Here is a 20,578-nt window from a genome sequence, read left to right on the forward strand (position 1 = left end):
AATTCTATTTTCCAAGATTTTCCGTTTCGAAAAGCGTTGATCTTGACATTGTAAAATAATAAAACTTCCATTTGTATATGGATGGCTTATTTCTATAAAAATAAATCAAAATAGCTTTAAGATTGCTTATGGAGAACGACATAATTGAAAGATTTAAAGGTTTATATTTTTTATCACTTATTTTTGTTACTTGTGTAATTTATATTTGATTACTTCGATATTTTTATTTTCGTACACAAAAATGGAATAACTTTGTATCAAGATAATATATAAAGAAAAATTATAATAGATTCTATTTACGTGAAATAATCTTTTTCCATTATAAGTTATTATTGTAATTTATAATTGAAAATCTAATATATATTATAAAGGCGAAAGTTTGTATGGATGTTTGTTACTCTTTCACGTAAAAACTACTGGATGGATTTGAATGAAACTTTACCACAATATATCAGAATAACACATAGGATAGGTTTTATCCCGGAAATCCCACGGGAACGGGAACTATGCGGGTTTTCCTTTGCAAACGCGGGCGAAGCCGCGGGCGGAAATCTAGTACATAATACGTATGTACGTATATGGTGACAAAATAGTTGATTTAACCTCTTTTTAGTGATTACATTATCGATGTCAGTTTTACACATTAGTTTTAATGTCCAAAAATGGACTGTACAATATAATACCATTAGCCTAAGCCATTAGCAATGAATAAAGTTTTGTAGACTTGATACCTTTGATGTTCTATATTAATAACTAGCTTCCACCCACGACTTTGTACGTGCATCCCCATTTTCCCCGTTCCCGCTAGAATTTCGGGAAATCCTTTCTTAGCGGATGCCTACGTCGTAAAATCTACCTGCATGCCAAATTTCAGCCCGATACGTCCAGTGGTTTGGGCTGTATGTTGATAGATCACTATATCAGTCACCTTTGAGTTTTATATATTTAGATGAACGAAAAGCATTCTTTATCAAATGATTGATCGAACATAACATGTTAGGTGGACCAATCGTTTAATAGTTATGGTTAATCTTCTTTTGCCTTAATTTAAAAAATTCTATATCTATCTAGTTCAAATAATTCTAATCACGTATTCGAAGTAAATTCGTCAGCCCTCCCGTAGGTCCGTGACCAGACTATAGTCACGAACATATCGTCAAGATGGAAGACTTTATCCAGAACAGTGGCAGAATCCTGTTAAAGCAATAAAATACTCACTCTTTAAGGTATGCAGGCCGTAATCCGATATCTGGAGCACCCATCGTCTGTCAACCAGACAGTTACTCGACGTCAGGTTGCCATGGGAACCGAGCGCGGAGTCATGCAGATATGTCAGACCCCGTAGCAGGTCTGCGACCAGACTGGCCACGAACATGTCGTCAAGATGTAGGTCTCTATCAGCCAGAACGGTTGCAAGGGAACCGCGGGAACAGTATGCTGTGACGATACAGGCCATGCCGGACTCTATGCAGACGCCCACGAACGGGGTCAGGTTCTCGTGGCGTAGTTCTCGCATCTATGGGAAAAAGAAGATTTAAAAATAATTTGTTGAATAATCAAAGTGTATGTATACAGGGTGTACCAAAAAGTAGTGATGAACGGAAGCTGAGAGGTAGAGGACCTAAAGGGCTATCCGAATCACCCCCATGTATGTTATGCGATTTTTCGTATTTTCGGAGTTATGACGTTTTTTTCAATTTTTCACCTATCGCCGAGTACGATGATATTTTCACTCATGCTGACGTCAATGATTGCGGAAGATGCTTGATTTTTTTTGTGTGCTAAGCTGAAATATAGGCCAATTCAGTATGGTAACATTTACTATCGTTAGATCTTTGAATGGAATAAAAAAAAGAATTAAATGGCAAGAAAGGTAAAATTTCCCGGTATGTTCACCACTTCAAGGGCCCGTAAAAAAATAAAATCACATAAGAAAAGTTTTCCGTTTGACTTTTAAAAACTTGCTCTATCTATCAGATAGCTACCCTGAAAATTTCATTTAATTATTCAGAAGGCTTCAATCGAAAAATTTAAATCTAAATGTGGTAAGTGCAAAAATTGAATTAACATGATGATCATTAAAACCAATAAATAGGTGTTTAATTACCAGAAATTTTTAAAATAACCCCGCTGTTGCTCAATGCAAGTGCGACATCACCGTAAAAAGTTGTCTTTTAAATGTCTGAATACCCTTTTATCATTTTTAATGGTTTCTTCTGCTACTATGAATTTCCGGGTTATTTCGTCCAAATTGTGGCAGTCTCTCGTCTTTGTAGTATCCCCACGAAAAAAAATCAATAGGGTTTATGTCCGGGGACCGTGCAGGCCAGGCTAAAGGGCAAAGATACCCTGAAAGATGGATTGGTCGTTGCAGCCTGCGCATGCGCCGGTGACGGCTGCCTGGCCTCCAGGGTCCCTCGACCTAAACCCTATTGAATTTTTTCCGTGGGGATACTACAAAGACGAGAGACTGCCACAATTTGGACGAAATAACCCGGAAATTCATAGTAGCAGAAGAAACCATTAAAAATGATAAAAGGGTATTCAGACATTTAAAAGACAACTTTTTACGGTGATGTCGCACTTGCATTGAGCAACAGCGGGGTTATTTTAAAAATTTCTGGTAATTAAACACCTATTTATTGGTTTTAATGATCATCATGTTTATTCAATTTTTGCACTTACCACATTTAGATTTAAATTTTTCGATTGAAGCCTTCTGAATAATTAAATGAAATTTTCAGGGTAGCTATCTGATAGATAGAGCAAGTTTTTAAAAGTCAAACGGAAAACTTTTTTTATGTGATTTTATTTTTTTACGGGCCCTTGAAGTGGTGAACATACCGGGAAATTTTACCTTTCTTGCCATTTAATTCTTTTTTTTATTCCATTCAAAGATCTAACGATAGTAAATGTTACCATACTGAATTGGCCTATCTTTCAGCTTAGCATACAAAAAAAATCAAGCATCTTCCGCAATCATTGACGTCAGCATGAGTGAAAATATCATCGTACTCGGCGATAGGTGAAAAATTGAAAAAAACGTCATAACTCCGAAAATACGAAAAATCGCATAACATACATGGGGGTGATTCGGATAGCCCTCTAGGTCCTCTACCTCTCAGCTTCCGTTCATCACTACTTTTTGGTACACCCTGTATAGATGTTACGATTAATAGTATTCGTCAAAATGGTGTTAGGAAGTTATTTTTAAACAAATATAGGTACCAAAAACGGCGAAATTCAAGTCGTAGCTTTTTTATATAAGAATTTCTTAATATATCGCAGTAAACAAATGTAATGCAACTTTTTTATCTTCACAAGTACAAAATATAAACTGATATTAATACCAAGAACACTATCGACAAACAACTGCATAGTTCAAACGCAATATTCACGTTCTGTATACTCATAATAGTTATTAACAAAAACATTTCAGTGATGTTGTTTATTCTCTACAATTCCCTAGAACGTAATTTTCGTTTCGCTCCAAGCTGCGAGTATGTAATAGAGAAAAATTCGTGAAGCGTAGTGAATATTATATGTATTTACAAGATTGAAAATTGAAATTGAGGCATCTTCAAAAACATTTTTGTAAATAATTTGAAATTATATGTACCTTAGATGAAGAATCTATACTAATATTATAAAGCTGAAGAGTTTGTTTCTTTGAACGCGCTAATCTCAGGAACTACTGGTCCGATTTAAAAAATTATTTCGGTGTTAGATAGCCCATTTATTGAGAAAGGCTTTATCATCATGCTAAGACTAACAGGGTCGGAGCAATGCGGATGAAACCGCGGAGCACAGCTAGTATTACATAGATGAGACTTTAAAATAGAAGCGATAATAGATATTAAGAGCAAACATAGGGACCAATTAAAAAAAACTATAACCAATTACGATAATTTATAAAAACAGATGCCTGGTAGAAACAAAATAAGATTAAAAATATGTAAGAAAAGTGAAATTTATTAATGGATGCTCGTGTTTTAATCTTAAGCAATAGCCAATAGAGATTGACTTAAAAGCAATAACCTTTGAGAGGATTACGTAAGAAATTTCAGTTGAAAGGTCCAATCCAGAACTCCTTCAGGCAACGTTCAATTTATTATTGAACGTTGACGCTGACGACGCTGACGACGCGGTTGGCGCAATGGTAAAGTAACTGCCTACTGATCCGACGGTCCCGGGTTCGATCCCCGGTCAGGGCAAATATTTGTGTGATGAACTCAATTATTTGTTCTTGGGTCTGGGTGTTGTTATCTATACTTATATGTATTTATTAAATATTATATTTATCGTCTAGTACCCACAACACAAGCCTTAATTGAGCTTACTGTGGGACTAGGTCGATTTGTGTAATAATGTCCTATAATATTTATTTATTAAAAAAAAATTATATCAGCCAAAATAAACCCGCGTAAATGACGTTAATATTATGTATTTTGAAACTAAACGATGTTTTGAGGAACAGTCCTGAGGATGAAACTATAATAACATGTCCACTATGATAAGTTTTTCCTATTGTACAATAGTTAAAATCTTGATCATTTTAATTAATAAAAAAGTGGTTTTATTTCTCCAAGATTGTTTCAGTGAAATCTATATGAAAATATAGTTGAGTATGGCCGCCAAATATTGTACAATAATAGTCGTGAAATCGTAACACACCGTAACATACGTGACTGATAGTAACATACGTGATTTTGTTAAGCCTAGTGTACATTACAACTAATAATGCAGGAGATTTTTTTTACATTTCTGTTTTATATTGTTAATTAAATTATTTGATTAAATTACTTTAAAACTCAATAAAACAAATTTAAATATTAAAGAAAAAGTTTTATTTCTCAAATTTTGTATTTCTATAATACTTACAAATGCAAGAATCATTCACAACTTATGATATTAATTACGAATACGAATTATTATAGTAAAAAAGTTACTAACTTCCGAAACATGATAGTTTTTGAAGTGGGTTCTCTTTATGTAAAAAAGTAAATTTTTAACTTTAGATTCTCTAGTGAGTACTACCCCTAAGAGCCGCTCACGGATGTTACGTAACACAATAGTAACACATGGTATCATTCGTGAATAAAAATATGGTTGGACATAACCTAAAAAGCCTTTATTCGCCAAAGTATTGTAGTAATAAGACGCCGCATAGTTTGATTTGTTACTAGAACACTAAAGCTACACACATAATTTAAATAATATAGTAAATTTGTATTCTTACCTTGCATAATTCTCACTCAAAATTATTAAAATGTTCTGGGACAAAAATGCCGACTACCTTTCGATCAACTTTTACAGTAACAAAATGGCGATTTTTTTTTCTAAATGTAGGCCAACATGTAAATCGGTGTTGCCCCTACTTAAAAATATTTTTGTGGCTTGGATAATATCTAGTTATTTAGGGTGTTATTTTATGGTAACCGTGCGTGAAGTATCATTCGTGAAAAAAAGTGAGACATAGTTTTAAGTGAGTTTTATATTAATTTCTTTTATGTTATTTTTATTAGAACTTGTTAAAACTATCCACAAGTTTACAGAATAATTTAGAAATACCAAAATTTTACAGGTATCAATAGATTTTTGCATAATTTTGTGACTTCAAAGTGTGAGATGACTAAGTGGGACACATGATTTTAGTATGGAAAGGAAAATAAGCATTTCAAAAAAAAAATATTCAGCTTGTTAAAGGCACTCAAAATTAATTTAAATTATTAATATAATGATAAATATAACATAGTGAAGCTGACTATTTAAAAACTACCATAATTACTATAAAAAAAATCTGGTGCTATATAAAATGACAAGGACATTTTTTTTTTCTTGAATGTACAATATTTGGCGGCCATACTCGGTTAACTAGCTTTCCGCCCGCGGCTTCGTCCGCGTTTTCAAAGGAAAACCCGCATAGTTCCCGTTCCCGTGGGATTTCCGGGATTGCATCATTTTCCCGGGATAAAAAGTAGCCTATGTCCTTTCTTGGGTATCAAAATACGTCCATACCAAATTTCATGAATATTGGTTCAGTAGTTTAGGCGTGATTGAGTAACAGACAGACAGACAGAGTTACTTTCGCATTTATAATATTAGTATGGATTCTATATGTAGGGTAAATTGTTCAAAGCCCAAATGTTGTATTTTAGTTTTATATTCGAGTTACTCTCAAAAAGGTATTTTCAAATATATTAATTAGCCTCACAGATCATAAACTCGGTATTAACGTATTTAATTATATTCCCAATTTCAATAACCGATAATTAATAAATAGAGCCCAAATTTCTATCCACGTGTTATCTAGCTTTCTATGGACGACGCGGTTGGCGCAGTGGTAAAGTAACTGCCTACTGAGCCGACGGTCCCGGGTTCGATCCCCGGTCAGGGCAAATATTTGTGTGATGAACTTAATTATTTGTTCTTGGGTCTGGGTGTTATTATCTATATATGTATTTATTAAATATTATATTTATCGTCGCTTAGTACCCACAACACAAGCCTTAATTGAGCTTACTGTGGGACTAGGTCGATTTGTGTAATTATGTCCTATTATATTTATTATTTATTATTAAAATCTATACTAATATTATAAAACTGAAGAGTTTGTTTGACTGAACACGGTAATCCCAAGAACTACGGGTCGAATTTGAAACATTATTTCAATATTGGATAGATTAGGAGCGGAGCAATGCGGGTAAAACCGCGCAGCACCTCTATATAAATCTAGTTATGTAGTAATTATTGCATGCAACATGCAGATGCATTCTCAAAAGAAGCAAGAATAAATAACGATATTAAATTTCTACAAATAAAAGTCCTCCTTTTAAGTGGAGAACTGAGTAAATACAAGACACGCCTGCGTTTAAAATTGTGTTCAGTTTTCTGGTTTCATTTAAACTTCCCGGTACTTTGTGGTCGCCTTTAGTAAATAAATCATGATAATAATAAAAATACGTTGTTATTATGAAACGTACATATATGAATAGGAATAACAAAAGATCAATTGTGTGTTAAAACTTTTATATGTAGAATTTCATTCGAAAAATACGATTTACAAAATATCATGTACCTATATCAATAACTGCATATTTCAAACTTCGCAATATGGCGTTAAGTCAATACTATTCTTAGTAAGTAATATTAACAAAACTTTTACATACATCCTACTTAATATTATAAATGCGAAAGTTTGTATGGATGTTTGTTACTCTTTCACGTAAAAACTACTGAACCGATTATAATGAAATTTAGCACACATATAGAGGGTAACTTGGAATAACACATAAGATAGGTTTTATCCCGGAAATCCCACGGGAACGGGAACTATGCGAGTTTTTCTTTGAAAACGCGGGCGAAGCCGCGGGCGGAAATCTAGTACTCTTATAATTGCGATTGTTATCTGAAGCCAGTAGCTTACCATGAATTTACGCACACAATACTCGCTAGCGATTGTAGTAAGCGGTTTGTATAAAATTTCGTAGCGGAACTAAAAAGCCTACCATGAGGTGCAATAGATTACAGTAGACAACGTATAGTAAACTATATTACGCTCGCTGTAGTAACAATACAATTTTTGCACCATGAATAATTCTAATTTTGACATAGTTCTGTCATCCATACTTCCATACTAATATTATAAATGCGAAAGTAACTCTGTTACTCAATCATGCCTTAACTATGGTTGAGTATTTGCATGAAATTTGGTATAGAGATATTTTGATACTCGAGAAAGGACATAGGATAGGTTTTATCCCGGAAATCCTACGGGAATGGGTTTTTCTTTGAAAACGCGGGCGAAGCCGCGGGTGGAAAGCTAGTAGTTTATAATTACTATTCGACGCGATAGATACGTCATTCACGGTCATTAATAATCTCGTGAAAGTTAAGTGAACTATTCACGTTTAGGGCCGGCGCCCACTGCCGGCACGGCACGGCATGGCACGGCAGAGCATCCCGCGGCGTGCAATGGCATCCCGCGGCATGCCGTGGCATCCTGCTAAAAGCCCCACTAATGCTGCATAAGTTTCAACCTTATTTCAACTAGCTAGCAATCATAATTCCTCGACCCCAAAGCAAGACACGTCATGCCGCCGCATCCTGCGGCGTGCCGCGTCATGCTGCAGCATCCTGCGATACGTCGCGGCATCGTGGCATCGAAATAAAGTAACTTGAATTCTAAACTGATTGAAATAAGATTCAAAATAACTTCATTAGTAATAAAATCCTTTGCCCTGCCATGCCACGCCGTGCCGGCAGTGGGCGCCGGCCCTTACTATTGTAGTTACGTCAGACGATTTAACTATGTCAACTCATGGTAGAGGTCCTGAACTACTGAATTGTGAATTTAGGTACACAGAAGGCTGAAGAACACTAAAGCCTGGAATAATCTATACAATACCTATGTCCTATAGAATATCTATACTAATATTATAAAGCTGAAGAGTTTGTTTGTTTGTTTGAACGCGCTAATCTCGGGAACTACTGGTCCGATTTGAAAAATTCTTTCGGTGTTAGACAGCCCATTTATCGAGGAAGGTTATAGGCTATATATCATCACGCTACGACCAAGAGGGGTGGAGCCACGGGGGTAAAACCGCGCGGAGCAGCTAGTATTATATAAAACACTGTTCTGCAGAAAATGACAGGACAAAACTAGTATACAAAACTTCTTAGTAAACTCTCAAGTTTACACAATTCACGTTTTAATTCAGGAATTGTGTCACGTTATACAAAGACTGTGGATTATATTGGAACAAAAGACTAAAAAGTTCAGTTCTTTTCATCCGAATCTTGATCTAAGTAATCTTTTTATAAAAAAGCTTTATCCGGGTCTTTATGAATATTATACATCGATTTCCAATACTAAGAATAGACGCGGTCAAACAAATAGCATAAGTATATGCATTTGAAATTAATTCAAAAGACAAAATTAAGTTTTAAATATATGCTACGAAAACTTGTGAATCTACTTGTAATGGCCATATTCAATTTGCTATATTGAATAACAAATGCTGTTTACGTTAAAACTGCTCAACAGATTTTGATATTTATTCCAAAGAACACTACACTACTACACTGCACTACACTATAGAGGCACTTAATATTTCACGACGTACAACTAAATTAGTTTCAACAAGTTAAATAGCATAAGTTTAATTTTATTACACGTGATTCCGCAATTTTGTTGCTCAAAATTTGTAACACCCACAGACATGTATCAAGATAGACTAAGCGAGTGTATGTACTTCCCGTGTCCAAACTACGTTATTGAAACTTACTTGACGCTGGCCTACACTCAGTCCGCGCTTGCAGTTCGCCAAGGAAAGACGTGAAGCTGAATAAAGTAAAATGCCGAATTGCGCCGTTATAAACTGTAGAAACTCCACAGCTGTGAGTGGCCAAGTTAGCAGAGATGTTTCCTTCCACCGGTAAGTAATTTTCTAATCAGAATATGCACTATTTATTTTAAAATCAAATAAAGAATATCTGTGGAAAACGATCGTGACAAACACGGATACCAAATCATACGAAATGATTCGGAATACATTGCGGCTTTTACTTGGCACGGTAAAGATCGCGTCGTATGATAACAAGCAATGAATAGCGTCTTCTCATTTTTCTGTTCTCATTTTTCTGTCCAATTTTGTGGTTAGTGATGTTCATTTGATGCAACAGTTCTCGATTCTAATCGATTTTATAATCGAACAGAAAAATGATAATTTGTAGGAGCAATTTTTCAGAAAAAAAGGCATAGATTTTTTTTGTCATTTAATACGACTTGACCTAGAACTTTTAAGTATTTTAATACAAAGGTACTAAAAATAAATATTATGACATGGACGCCATTAGTTAAAGTGTCATCTTGGGAGTTTTTTAAGAAAACTCCTTATTGCTTAGACTATGTTTCTTTTTTCAGTTTTCCAAGTAACCCGAACATAAAAGGAAAATGGATCGATGCAACGGGACATAAAGATTGATTGATTGACAGTTTCATTACTTTCTTTCGATGGCCTCTCTAGTACGTAGTACATGGTAACTCAATGGGCATATGTAAGAAAAAGCTAAAACACATTAGTTTACTTATTAGAATATTAAAAGGTTTATAACTTTATTTTATCATCCCTCTGTCTATGGTAATTATCATTTTTCTGTCTTGAATCGATTTAGTAATCGATTACGATTCATTTATTTGACTACCTCTTAGACATAGATCTAGTTTGATCTGATTTCTTTCGATTTACTTCGATGGGATAGGACGATACTAGAATCGCCGCGCGAGTGGCGGCCTAATCGATTTAGCGTAAAATGAAATTAACATCACTAAAAAGCGCTCGTGACGTCATAACGCGTCAAGGTCAGTACAAAAAATATGACACGCTTGGTTTTCATACAGATCGCGGTACTTGCGTTGTCTACTTAAATATACATGTCTGTGGTAACACCACTAAATTTAAAGTGAACAGCTTTAACTTTAACTATAATAGAACATGAAAAATAAATATGTAATACAATCTATATTTTTAATAATATACTATTATTACCCAGAGTTCTTATGAAACAAATTTAAAATTCGCAAATTCGAATAAAAAATACATTTTTAGGAGAAACTGTTTTAGGCGCTTTGAGAGTAAAATTTCAAGGTCACGTCATGGCAATACGGTCACGTTAGGCGACGATTTAAGCATCTTGCCAAAGAAGTTTCACTTCTGCCACGTGTGCTCGGCACACACTCTTTTTTTGCTCTGTTTAGAGTTCAAAATGACTCAATCATATCAACTTAATGTGAAAGTAACGTTGGAACAATTAACTAATTTAATTTGCGTTGAAAATTATAATTCACTAGCGGTCCGCCCCGGCTTCGCCCGTGGTACATGTTTACATTTTCTCTACATAAGAACCATCCTCGTACTTCAAGGAATATAATAAAAAAAGAATTATCGAAATCGGATCAGCCGTTCTCGAGTTATGCGCTTACCAACACATTTTGTGATTCATTTTTATATATAAGACTAGCAGTCCGCCCCGGCTTCGCCCGTGGTACATATTTACGTTTTCTTTACGTAAGAACCATCCTCGTACTTCAAGGAATATAATAAAAAAAGAATTAACGAAATCGGTTCAGCCGTTCTCGAGTTATGCGCTTACCAACACATTTTTATATATAAGACTAGCGGTCCGCCCCAGCTTCGCCCGTGGTACATGTTTAAGTTTTCTCTACATAAGAACCATCCTCGTACTTCAAGGAATATAATAAAAAAAGAATTATCTAAATCGGTTCAGCCGTTCGCGAGTTATGCGCTTACCAACACATTTTGCGATTCATTTTTATATATAAGAAATTAGATAAGTTTAACAGAACATATTAGGAAGCTGTATAACCAGTAGTCTATCAGAAATCAGGTCATATTTCATCTCAAAGTGACGAAAATAATTAAGCTAGCTTATAATATAGATTGAAAAGACCAAATATTAACAGTAATGCGAACCTAATAAAAAAAAAAATTATAGAAAACGTCGAAAGATAAAATCTGAGCGTTTGAAGATATTTCCAAAGGCCAAAGATATTTCCAAAGGGCAGCTTATACCTAATAAAAATAAACTCATAACAGATGTGACAATTTATGAATATTGGAATCAAATATAGGTAACTTTAATGTTTTGGTATATTTTTTGGACGCAAATAGCATAAAATTAGTATAAAACTAGCTTACCGCCCGCGACTTCGCCCGCTTTGTCTAAAACCTAATAAATTATATACTAAAACCTTCCTCTTGAATCACTCTATCTATTGCAAAAAACCGCATCAAAATGCGTAGTTTTAAAGATTTAATTATACATAGGGACATAGGGACAGAAAAAGCGACTTTGTTTTATACTATGTAGTGATATCGAAATCCTCTTAAATCCAATGATTTTGTTTTACTCGGAAAATGCTTTATCGATATTCAAACCAAGCTATTAATTAGCATAATTACTCACAATTAGATATTTGTTAAAAGGCATTTGTCATTTCCACCCTTATTTATAACAAATAATAATTACTTCTTGTTTCAATTAACAGCACTTAAGTATAGATTTGAAATTACAGAGGGTTAAACAATTTCCTTGCGAAGTTTGGAAGTGTTAAACGCCGGATTAATTAATATAATTAATAAATCGTTTGAAACCAGTTTTAAACGCCTTGATGTTTAAATTTAAATGTTGTCAATTAAATGTAGTTTATCAAAAGTACAAAATAAAGTATTTTTTGGTGTCAACAATGCAGATATCACGATATAGGTAGGTATGTAAGCATGGGCGTAGCTAGCCATGGGCACAGGGTGGGGCAAAAAAAACCGGCCAAGTGCGAGTCGGAGATGCGCACCGAGGGCTCCGAACAAACCTACTTTTTATTATGTTGTAACTCTAAAATGTATGTTTTAGCAATTTTTCCTTTATCTGTGCTATAAGACATTGCTTTTAACCAAATTTCAAGACTCTGTGTTCACGGGAAGTACAATGTAGGTTTTGATTCCCTTGCGAATGTCGAAATTTGTGATAATTTGCAGCATAAAATGGCTGTATCTTTTGATTGCGTTGGCTTATAAGTTTGATTTTTTCACAGCTTTAAAAGACCGTAGACTTGAGTATTCGATATAAATTTCAGCTTAATAACTCTACGCGTTCCTGAGAAAAAGTGTGTTGACAGACAAACCGACAGGCAGACTTTGTTGTGTGTCTGTCTGTCTAAAAATACCTTTTTTTTCAAGAACACGTGGTGGTATCAAGCTGAAATAATAATGAATAAATCAAAACAAACAAAAGATACCTACAGCCGATTTTGTTGCAAATTTCATCCCTATATTATATAGTTTATCTGTCTAATACTATAATATGATTCCTTTTTACCATAAAATATAGGTCTATGTCATGTCTATGTAAATAAAAAAATAAACCATTTTAAATAACTCAGTAAATAAAGCAAAGCCTTGCACTTCCGATTTCATGTTTGTTTTAGGTTAATGGTCACTTATTGACCATAAAAACACAAAATGCAGACAGATCCAGGTGGAGCTTTGCTCGCAATCTTACAGTTTTTGACCGATATCTGGAAAACTATCAACTTTAGGGCAAAAGTTGCTTGGAATTTTTTGTAGAAAGTAAAATTTAGCATATTTTATACCATGTAAATTTTTTTGTAAAACTTACTATTTACGGTTTATGGCCTATTTGATGAACGGTTGATCATTAAAATATTGGATTAATGAATAAAATGCATGTATGTACATAGTTTTTAGGTCACTTTATTCTCTACAAGTTTTGTTTGAAATTTTTTTTCTAGTGCCCATATTTTTTGAGTTGTTCCACGAATAATGTAGAAATGCCGCCGCTCGGCGGGTGACGTGGCTGTCCAAAAGTTTTTTTACGGATGTAATAAAAACGAAGAAGAAATTTCCAATGCAAGTGGATTTTCACCGTTTCCGAAACGGCAAAATTTTTGATTTTTTTTACTTATAGAAAATTTTTAATACATTTTTTTAATTAATATTTTCCTTTATTTTACCGGCTTTGAATAACCGGCTCATTAAATAGGCCATAAATCGTAAACGGAAAGTTTTACAAAAAGTTTACAAGGTATAAAAGATGTAAAATTCTACTACCTACAAAAATATCCTTGCCTTAAAATGGATAGTTTACGAGATATCAGCCAAAAACTTTTACGTAAGATTGCGAGCGTAGCTCCACCTGGATCTGTCAGCATTTTGTGCTTTTATGTTCAGTAACTTATCCTAAAACAAAAGTGAAATTGGATGGGAAATTCAGTGTGAATATGGTTAAATAAAAACAGCTTTGAATGGGGTAACAGTATTACACTACTTTTTCTGGCACCAAAAGTGGTTTAAATCATGTAACATAAAAGCGCAAGCTTTATGTTTAGATCGCATTTTTTTGTGTCGACTGACAACTTTCGAGTGAGAATTTTTTAACGGATATTAAGTTTTGTAGTCAGTACCTAGATAATTACGTTTTTTTAGATTTGGTTAGGTACCTTCCAGGTCAGAGCCAGGGTGGGGCAAGTGCCCCACCCTGCCCCACCGTGGCTACGCCCATGTATGTAAGGTTGGGTCGCCTAAGATCGGATGCATGGAATAACTCGCAAACTAGGCAATATTCTCTACTGCTACCAACACTACTAGATCCGCCATTTTGTTCTGCCCCTCTCTCTCTGCGGCCGGCCAGCGACCAGACGGGACGTGTACACAGGTGATTCAGCAGAAAAGGTGTATTTTGTGGCGAAAATCGTCGATCCGATCTTACCTACAAAATTTTGATGGCTCATTGTGGAGAGTACTTTCATTGAAATAATGTAATTAATTATTTTGGGGCAGAATTAGCGAATCCTCTTTCCATCTGTATACTTTGATTACGCCTAGGACGTTCACAACCCAAGATCCGATCTTCCCTCCCAATGCCGAAGATCGGACCGAAGTTTAGCTCTTGACTGCGCCTTATGCAATAATGCGCAATAATTATTAACTTTTAATATATTTAACTATCCAATGACGCTATGACTATCAGACCTTAGGTACATTTTCATTATTTAGTCCTAGAACACGGAGGATAAAAGTTTGAGAAACTTAATTAGGATGAGGAGGGAAGACCGGACTAAAAAAACGCAATAAAAAAAAAACTTCTTTGTCAAATTTTTTGAGGAATTTCCTGACTCAATCATTGATGCTCAATGTATGGACGTAAGTCCGGATGTTTTCCTAATGTTAACATTATTATTAAACGCATAGAAGTGAAGATACTACATAGTCCGATCTTCGGCCGAACTGTTATTTTCTTCACTATGGTAAGTCGAAAAAAGTCTGCTTTTTAGGCTCTAAATTTGCTTAGATAGATAGCATCTACGCAAACCAAAAAATTAGGGGTTAAACAATATTTTCTTGTCATCAATTTACAGTTGACCGCAACAGAAAAACGACATCGAATCATGAGAAATAAAATAAAAAATACAGTACGTATAAAATTTTCGGCATATGCGTCCGATCTTAGGCGACCCAACCTTAGGCAGCCATATTGAATCAAAAAATAATTTTCTTATAAAGCAGAAAAATATAGCTATCAATAAAGTTCTACCCGTTTACAAAAAAAAAATTCAAATTCAAATTCAAATTCAAAATTTATTTATTGTGTCACAGGTATTATGGGTTATTAGTTATTACATTAGGTGATCCGCTGTGATCTGCCATGTGGCGTACAATTTTTAAAAATGTTTTACACAAAAACACACAAAAAAAAAATGCCATGATTTAAACTCATATTATAATTATACCGTTATTTGGTTTGCTCTCAGTTAATAAACAAATATTTCGATCGTTGGATAATAATAATCACTACATAGTATAAAACAAAGTCGCTTTTTCTGTCCCTATGTCCCTATGTTTGCTTAAATCTTTAAATCTACGCGATGGATTTTGATACTGTTTTCTTTAATAGATAGAGTGATTCAAGAGGAAGGTTTTAATATATAATTTATTAGATTTAAGTCAAAGCGGGCGACGAATGCTAGTAAACAAACAAATCTAAATTGCTCCCTAAACATACAATAATTAGAGGGAATCAAGATGCTATCAACGAATAAGCTGTATATCGAAGTTCTAATCCAATTAGAAGCAGCTAACAGGCGTATTGTATCTGTGTATAGTTCAGAACTCCAAATCTCAAACAGCTTTAGATATAGTAACACTTGAACGAAATACTGAGAATGTTACTGAGATTCTGTTCCGAAGGCTAATCTGAATTCGTCAACGGACTTCCGTGAACAATAAGTACCTACGTATGTTACCTATTTAATATTTAAGAATATCGGAAAAGGATTACGTGTAATCGATATTAATTGAGAACCGAATTTCTCAACGGATTTGAATACAATATGTAAGTATATTATTATCTATTAGAATAGGATTATGTGTAAGCGACTTTCGACGGTTGTCAAGGAAGGTAGGAGAATCCATACTAATATTATAAATGCGAAAGCAACTCTGTCTGTTACTCAATCACGCCTAAACTACTGAACAAATTTGCATGAAATTTGGTATGGAGATATTTTGATACCCGAAAAAGGACATAGGCTACCTTTTATCGCGAAATATTGAGTACCACGGGCGAAGCCGGGGCGGACCACTAGTAATGTATAAATCGATAATTTTTTACTGGTATGTATTTGATAATATATAAGCATGTAAGAAATTTCATATGTATTCGAGACCACATAACATTGCAGATTATAAAAAATTACTACCTCAACTCCATATCTATATTAAAACTTATTAAAATAATAACAACAAAAATAATAAATGTTTGAATTTCAATTAAAAATTTACACACTTTTAGTGCTTTTATAGAGTAACATTTATTTGCTGTATGTCATCTATCCCCACCCCCACAGACTGTCAGAAAGTTACAACAAGCCCTGTCAATATTTGTTGACATTTCATTAAATGCCCGGTTTCTGTATCATATTCCAATTTACTTTCGAACGGTTGGATTATTTGATGGTTTTGATTTTTTTACAGTATGTGTTTGCAAAGAATTAAATTTTCTTCGGATTTTGTTTTATCTTATAAAATTCCTGTTTAAAATAAGTTACAGTTATATAATATTTTGTTTATTCTTCTCCTTTTTGCTGAGATTAATCTCCGAAGGTAGTCAATCACTTTTTTTTCCACTTACATTATAAAAATAATATAAAACAATAATTTGAGATTAAGATGTTTTGCTCAGTTTTATTACCTACTTGTTTTTCATTTACTTTATTTCATTAAAATCGCTTCATACATCAGCGCGTCGTGAAAGTACACATAGGTACTTCCATATCTACAGAATTAAATTTCGTCATAAATTGTACAACGCATACGCTGTTTTTGATAATATAATAATATCTAAGAGTACCTACATTAATCATGACTTGAGCTTCTGATATCCAAAAACAACTTAATTATTTATTCATTCTGAAAAGGAGATGGATTCTGTCGCAAAATCAACAGCTTTAAAGCTTTTGAAATATTGCTCCCATAAGCTAAAAACTAATTATATTTATAATACTAGTGGTCCGCCCCGGCTTCGCCCGTGGTACCTACATGTTTAAACTATCCTATCTCTCAAGTTGGATCGAACTGCACATGGTGTGTGAATTTTATTGCAATCGGTTAAGTGGTTTAGGAGTCCATTGAAGACAAACATTGTGACACGAGATTTATATATATTATAAGAATTCAAAATATTTATAGTGATAATATTTGCGCGGCGATCAGCAAGTAAAATCACGTATCTCCCAATTCGTGTAACTATATTAACTATAGTACCTTTGACGGCAAGACGAAATTGGAAGAGACTAAAATAACACACGCTAAAATATACTTCTATGAATAAGAAATGTCCACTTAATCAAAAAGTATACCTATAGATCACATCCCATCATCTCTAATAAGCAGTCGTATTCGCAGTAGGTACGTCGTCGTCTTCGTCGTCGTAGAAAAATCCGCTACCAAATCCGTTGAAATCATCATCATCATCTCAAGCAAGCATGCATTATCTAGTATGCAGGCATTTTATTTTTTACTAGATTTTCGCCCGCGGCTTCGCCCGCGTTTGCAAAGGAAAACCCGCATAGTTCCCGTTCCCGTGGGATTTCCGGGATAAAAACTATCCTATGTGTTAAACCAAGTTACCCTCTATATGTGTGCTAAATTTCATTGTAATCGGTTCAGTAGTTTTTACGTGAAAGAGTAACAAACATCCATACATCCATACATCCATACATCCATACATCCATACAAACTTTCGCCTTTATAATAGTATTAAGATTAAGATTTTATTTTTTATTATTTCTTTAATTTTTATTTTTTTTGCGCTATCCTTATACATACTTCTTACATTTCATTTGCTACCAGGTTGCCTGGCAGAGCTTGCTATGTAGCAATAAGGCCGCCTATTGTGCAAAATAATAGTACCTACCTAACCTATCTTATTATAGTGTGTAAGATTTACGTACATTTTTTTGTACAATAAAGTATTATAAATAAATAGATAGACTGTACACTGTCTTGACTGTACACTGCATAACCTACATGTATAAGTTTATAATAAATGAAGGTAGCTCACATTTTCGAGCGAGGTACCAAAGGAACTAACGCCAAGATGCCTTTCTATGCATTATAAATTAGCTTTCTCCAAGGTTTATTCCTATTAGTATGACATCATTAACTATTTTATAAAATAACGCAAGTTTCACAAATTGTGACGAAATTCTCTAGTTGTAGGAAATTAAAAAAAAATGTTCAACGATATAAGGATAATCTTGCTGTTTCTCAAAATTCATAATAAAGTTAGGTCTCTATTTTTGGATTAAATTCATCATTATAAAATATTAAATTTATAACATTTTGTTCGTACAAATCTAAACCTCATTTATTTGTAATGAAAAATACAATTTTCAGCCTTTATTGTTGATAAGTGAAAAGCTATGGTTGAATTCATGCTGGCCTAATTATTGTACATATTATCATGATTATTTCATACCAAATTATTTATTGATACGCTACCTTTGTAATAAATAGTAATTGAAAACGTATGATTTCATTGTTTCTGTCAGAAATTAATCAGCTCCGATTCTCTACATTTTATGTAAAGAGGTACATATTTACTGAAATGAAATAAAACTTTTTAGCCCGTTGAAACTTTTAATGAAGACAAAAAAAATTGGTTGTTTGTAAAGTAGGTTTACGATCGAGATGTTTACGTGATAACATAATGCAGTGGCAGCGCTCGAGATAAGACGGGAGATCGGTCCGTCTCTCTCTCGTTATACCTGCGATCGCGCTCGTGAGGTTTTGTTGTGACACAAGTTTCTGAACATTTCACCCGACTAAAACGATTTTAAAAACGTTATCACGTCAAAAAATGACCTATATATGAGAAAATTGTATCTATACTTTTTAGGTATAAAAAACGAACCATAAATTCAACTTTTATACTTAAATTGAATTTTTAGTAAGTTATAACATTCCGTAAAGAAGGTAGTTTTTACAATACAATTTAAATACAAGCTTTCACACTTAAATGTGTTTGAATAATATATGAATTTCCATTCAATATACTCCAACAATTGTTCAACAATTGTGTTCAAAATTCATGGAATACCGCTGCGAGTTACTGGCGTCACTGACTTGCAAATATTTAATTACCTCAGGCCAGTGTACAGTCAAATGGCTTCATACATGTGTTACGTAATAAAACAGGAATTCATGATACATTGAAACTTCATAATTTGTACCAGAATAAGCCTAAAGAAAATATCATAGAGCTTTTACTACATTATTTAAGTAGGCTATCTTTCCGCACACGGCTTCGCCCGCTTTGTAGAAAACTTAACAAATTATATACTCAAACCTTCCTCAAGAACCATTCTATTTATTACAAAAACTTCATCACAATCCGTTGCGTAGTTTAAAAGATTTAAGCATATGTACATAGGGATATATGGACAGAGAAAGCGACTTTGCTTTAAAGTTTAAACTATGTAATGATAGTTACGTAACAATGTGGTTTTTATTCATAGATAATGTTCGTTTTACCACAGAAGGCACAGATAATAATATAATAAACTAAGGTACTGTCAAAATCTCACACATATCTTCTTAATCTTTATATATATAAAATTCTCGTCTTATATATAAAATTCTCGTGTCACAATGTTAGTCTGCATACTCCTCCGAAACGGGTGGACCGATTCTCATGAAATTTTCTGTGCATTTCGGGTAAGTCTGAGAATCGGCCAACATCTATTTTTCATATGTACCACGGGCGAAGCCGGGGCGGACCGCTAGTAATATATATAAATCTCGTGTCATAATGTTTGTTCTCAATGGACTCCTAAACCACTTAACCGATTATAATAAAATTCGCACACCATGTGCAGTCGATCCAACTTGAGAGATAGGATAGTTTAAGCATGTAGGTACCACGGGCGAAGCCGGGGCGGACCGCTAGTAATATAATATAATAAGATTTCACTAACAAAATACGCAAATAATGCCACTTTGCTATTCCAATTCGTAATGTAATGAAATGAGCTTAAGCAGACAGATGAACAAATTTGCTACAAGTTACCATATGTTACACGCGCGTAATTAAAATACTTATTTATAAAAAGATTAAAGTGGATTGCAATCAATTTATTTATTTAAAATAGCAACACTTCCCAGCGCTTGGCCACTGAGCGGATAAATAGTGCTATTCATTAATTTGCTTTCATATTAATTTGTATATTGATTTTTATTATTTATATATTTATATTATACTAGGTTTCCGCCCGCGGCTTCGCCCGCGCTTTCAAAGAAAAACCCGCATTGTTCCCGTTCCCGTGGGATTTCCGGGATTGCGTCATTTTCCCGGGATAAAAAGTAGCCTATGTCCTTTCTCGGGTATCAAAATATCTCCATACCAAATTTCATGCAAATTGGTTCAGTAGTTTAGGCGTGATTGAGTAACAGACAGACAGACAGACAGAGTTACTTTCGCA

General features: G+C 34.1%; 1 protein-coding gene across 1 annotated transcript in view; it reads right to left on the bottom strand.

Annotated features, from left to right (window-relative positions):
* LOC149906279 (guanylate cyclase 32E-like) overlaps positions 1-20,578 on the bottom strand; it is a 166,500-nt gene that overhangs the window by 55,058 nt on the left and 90,864 nt on the right. Inside the window, exon 13 of the mRNA XM_090104411.1 lies at positions 1,219-1,516. Within this exon, the coding sequence (XP_089960537.1) occupies positions 1,219-1,516 (298 nt within the window). The remainder of the gene's footprint in view (positions 1-1,218; positions 1,517-20,578) is intronic.

This window comes from Colias eurytheme, chromosome 8, assembly GCF_061535395.1.
Source record: "Colias eurytheme isolate Ceu_HAF_F1 chromosome 8, ilColEury1 Martin Lab GWU primary, whole genome shotgun sequence".
In the NCBI taxonomy this organism is placed as follows: domain Eukaryota; kingdom Metazoa; phylum Arthropoda; class Insecta; order Lepidoptera; family Pieridae; genus Colias; species Colias eurytheme.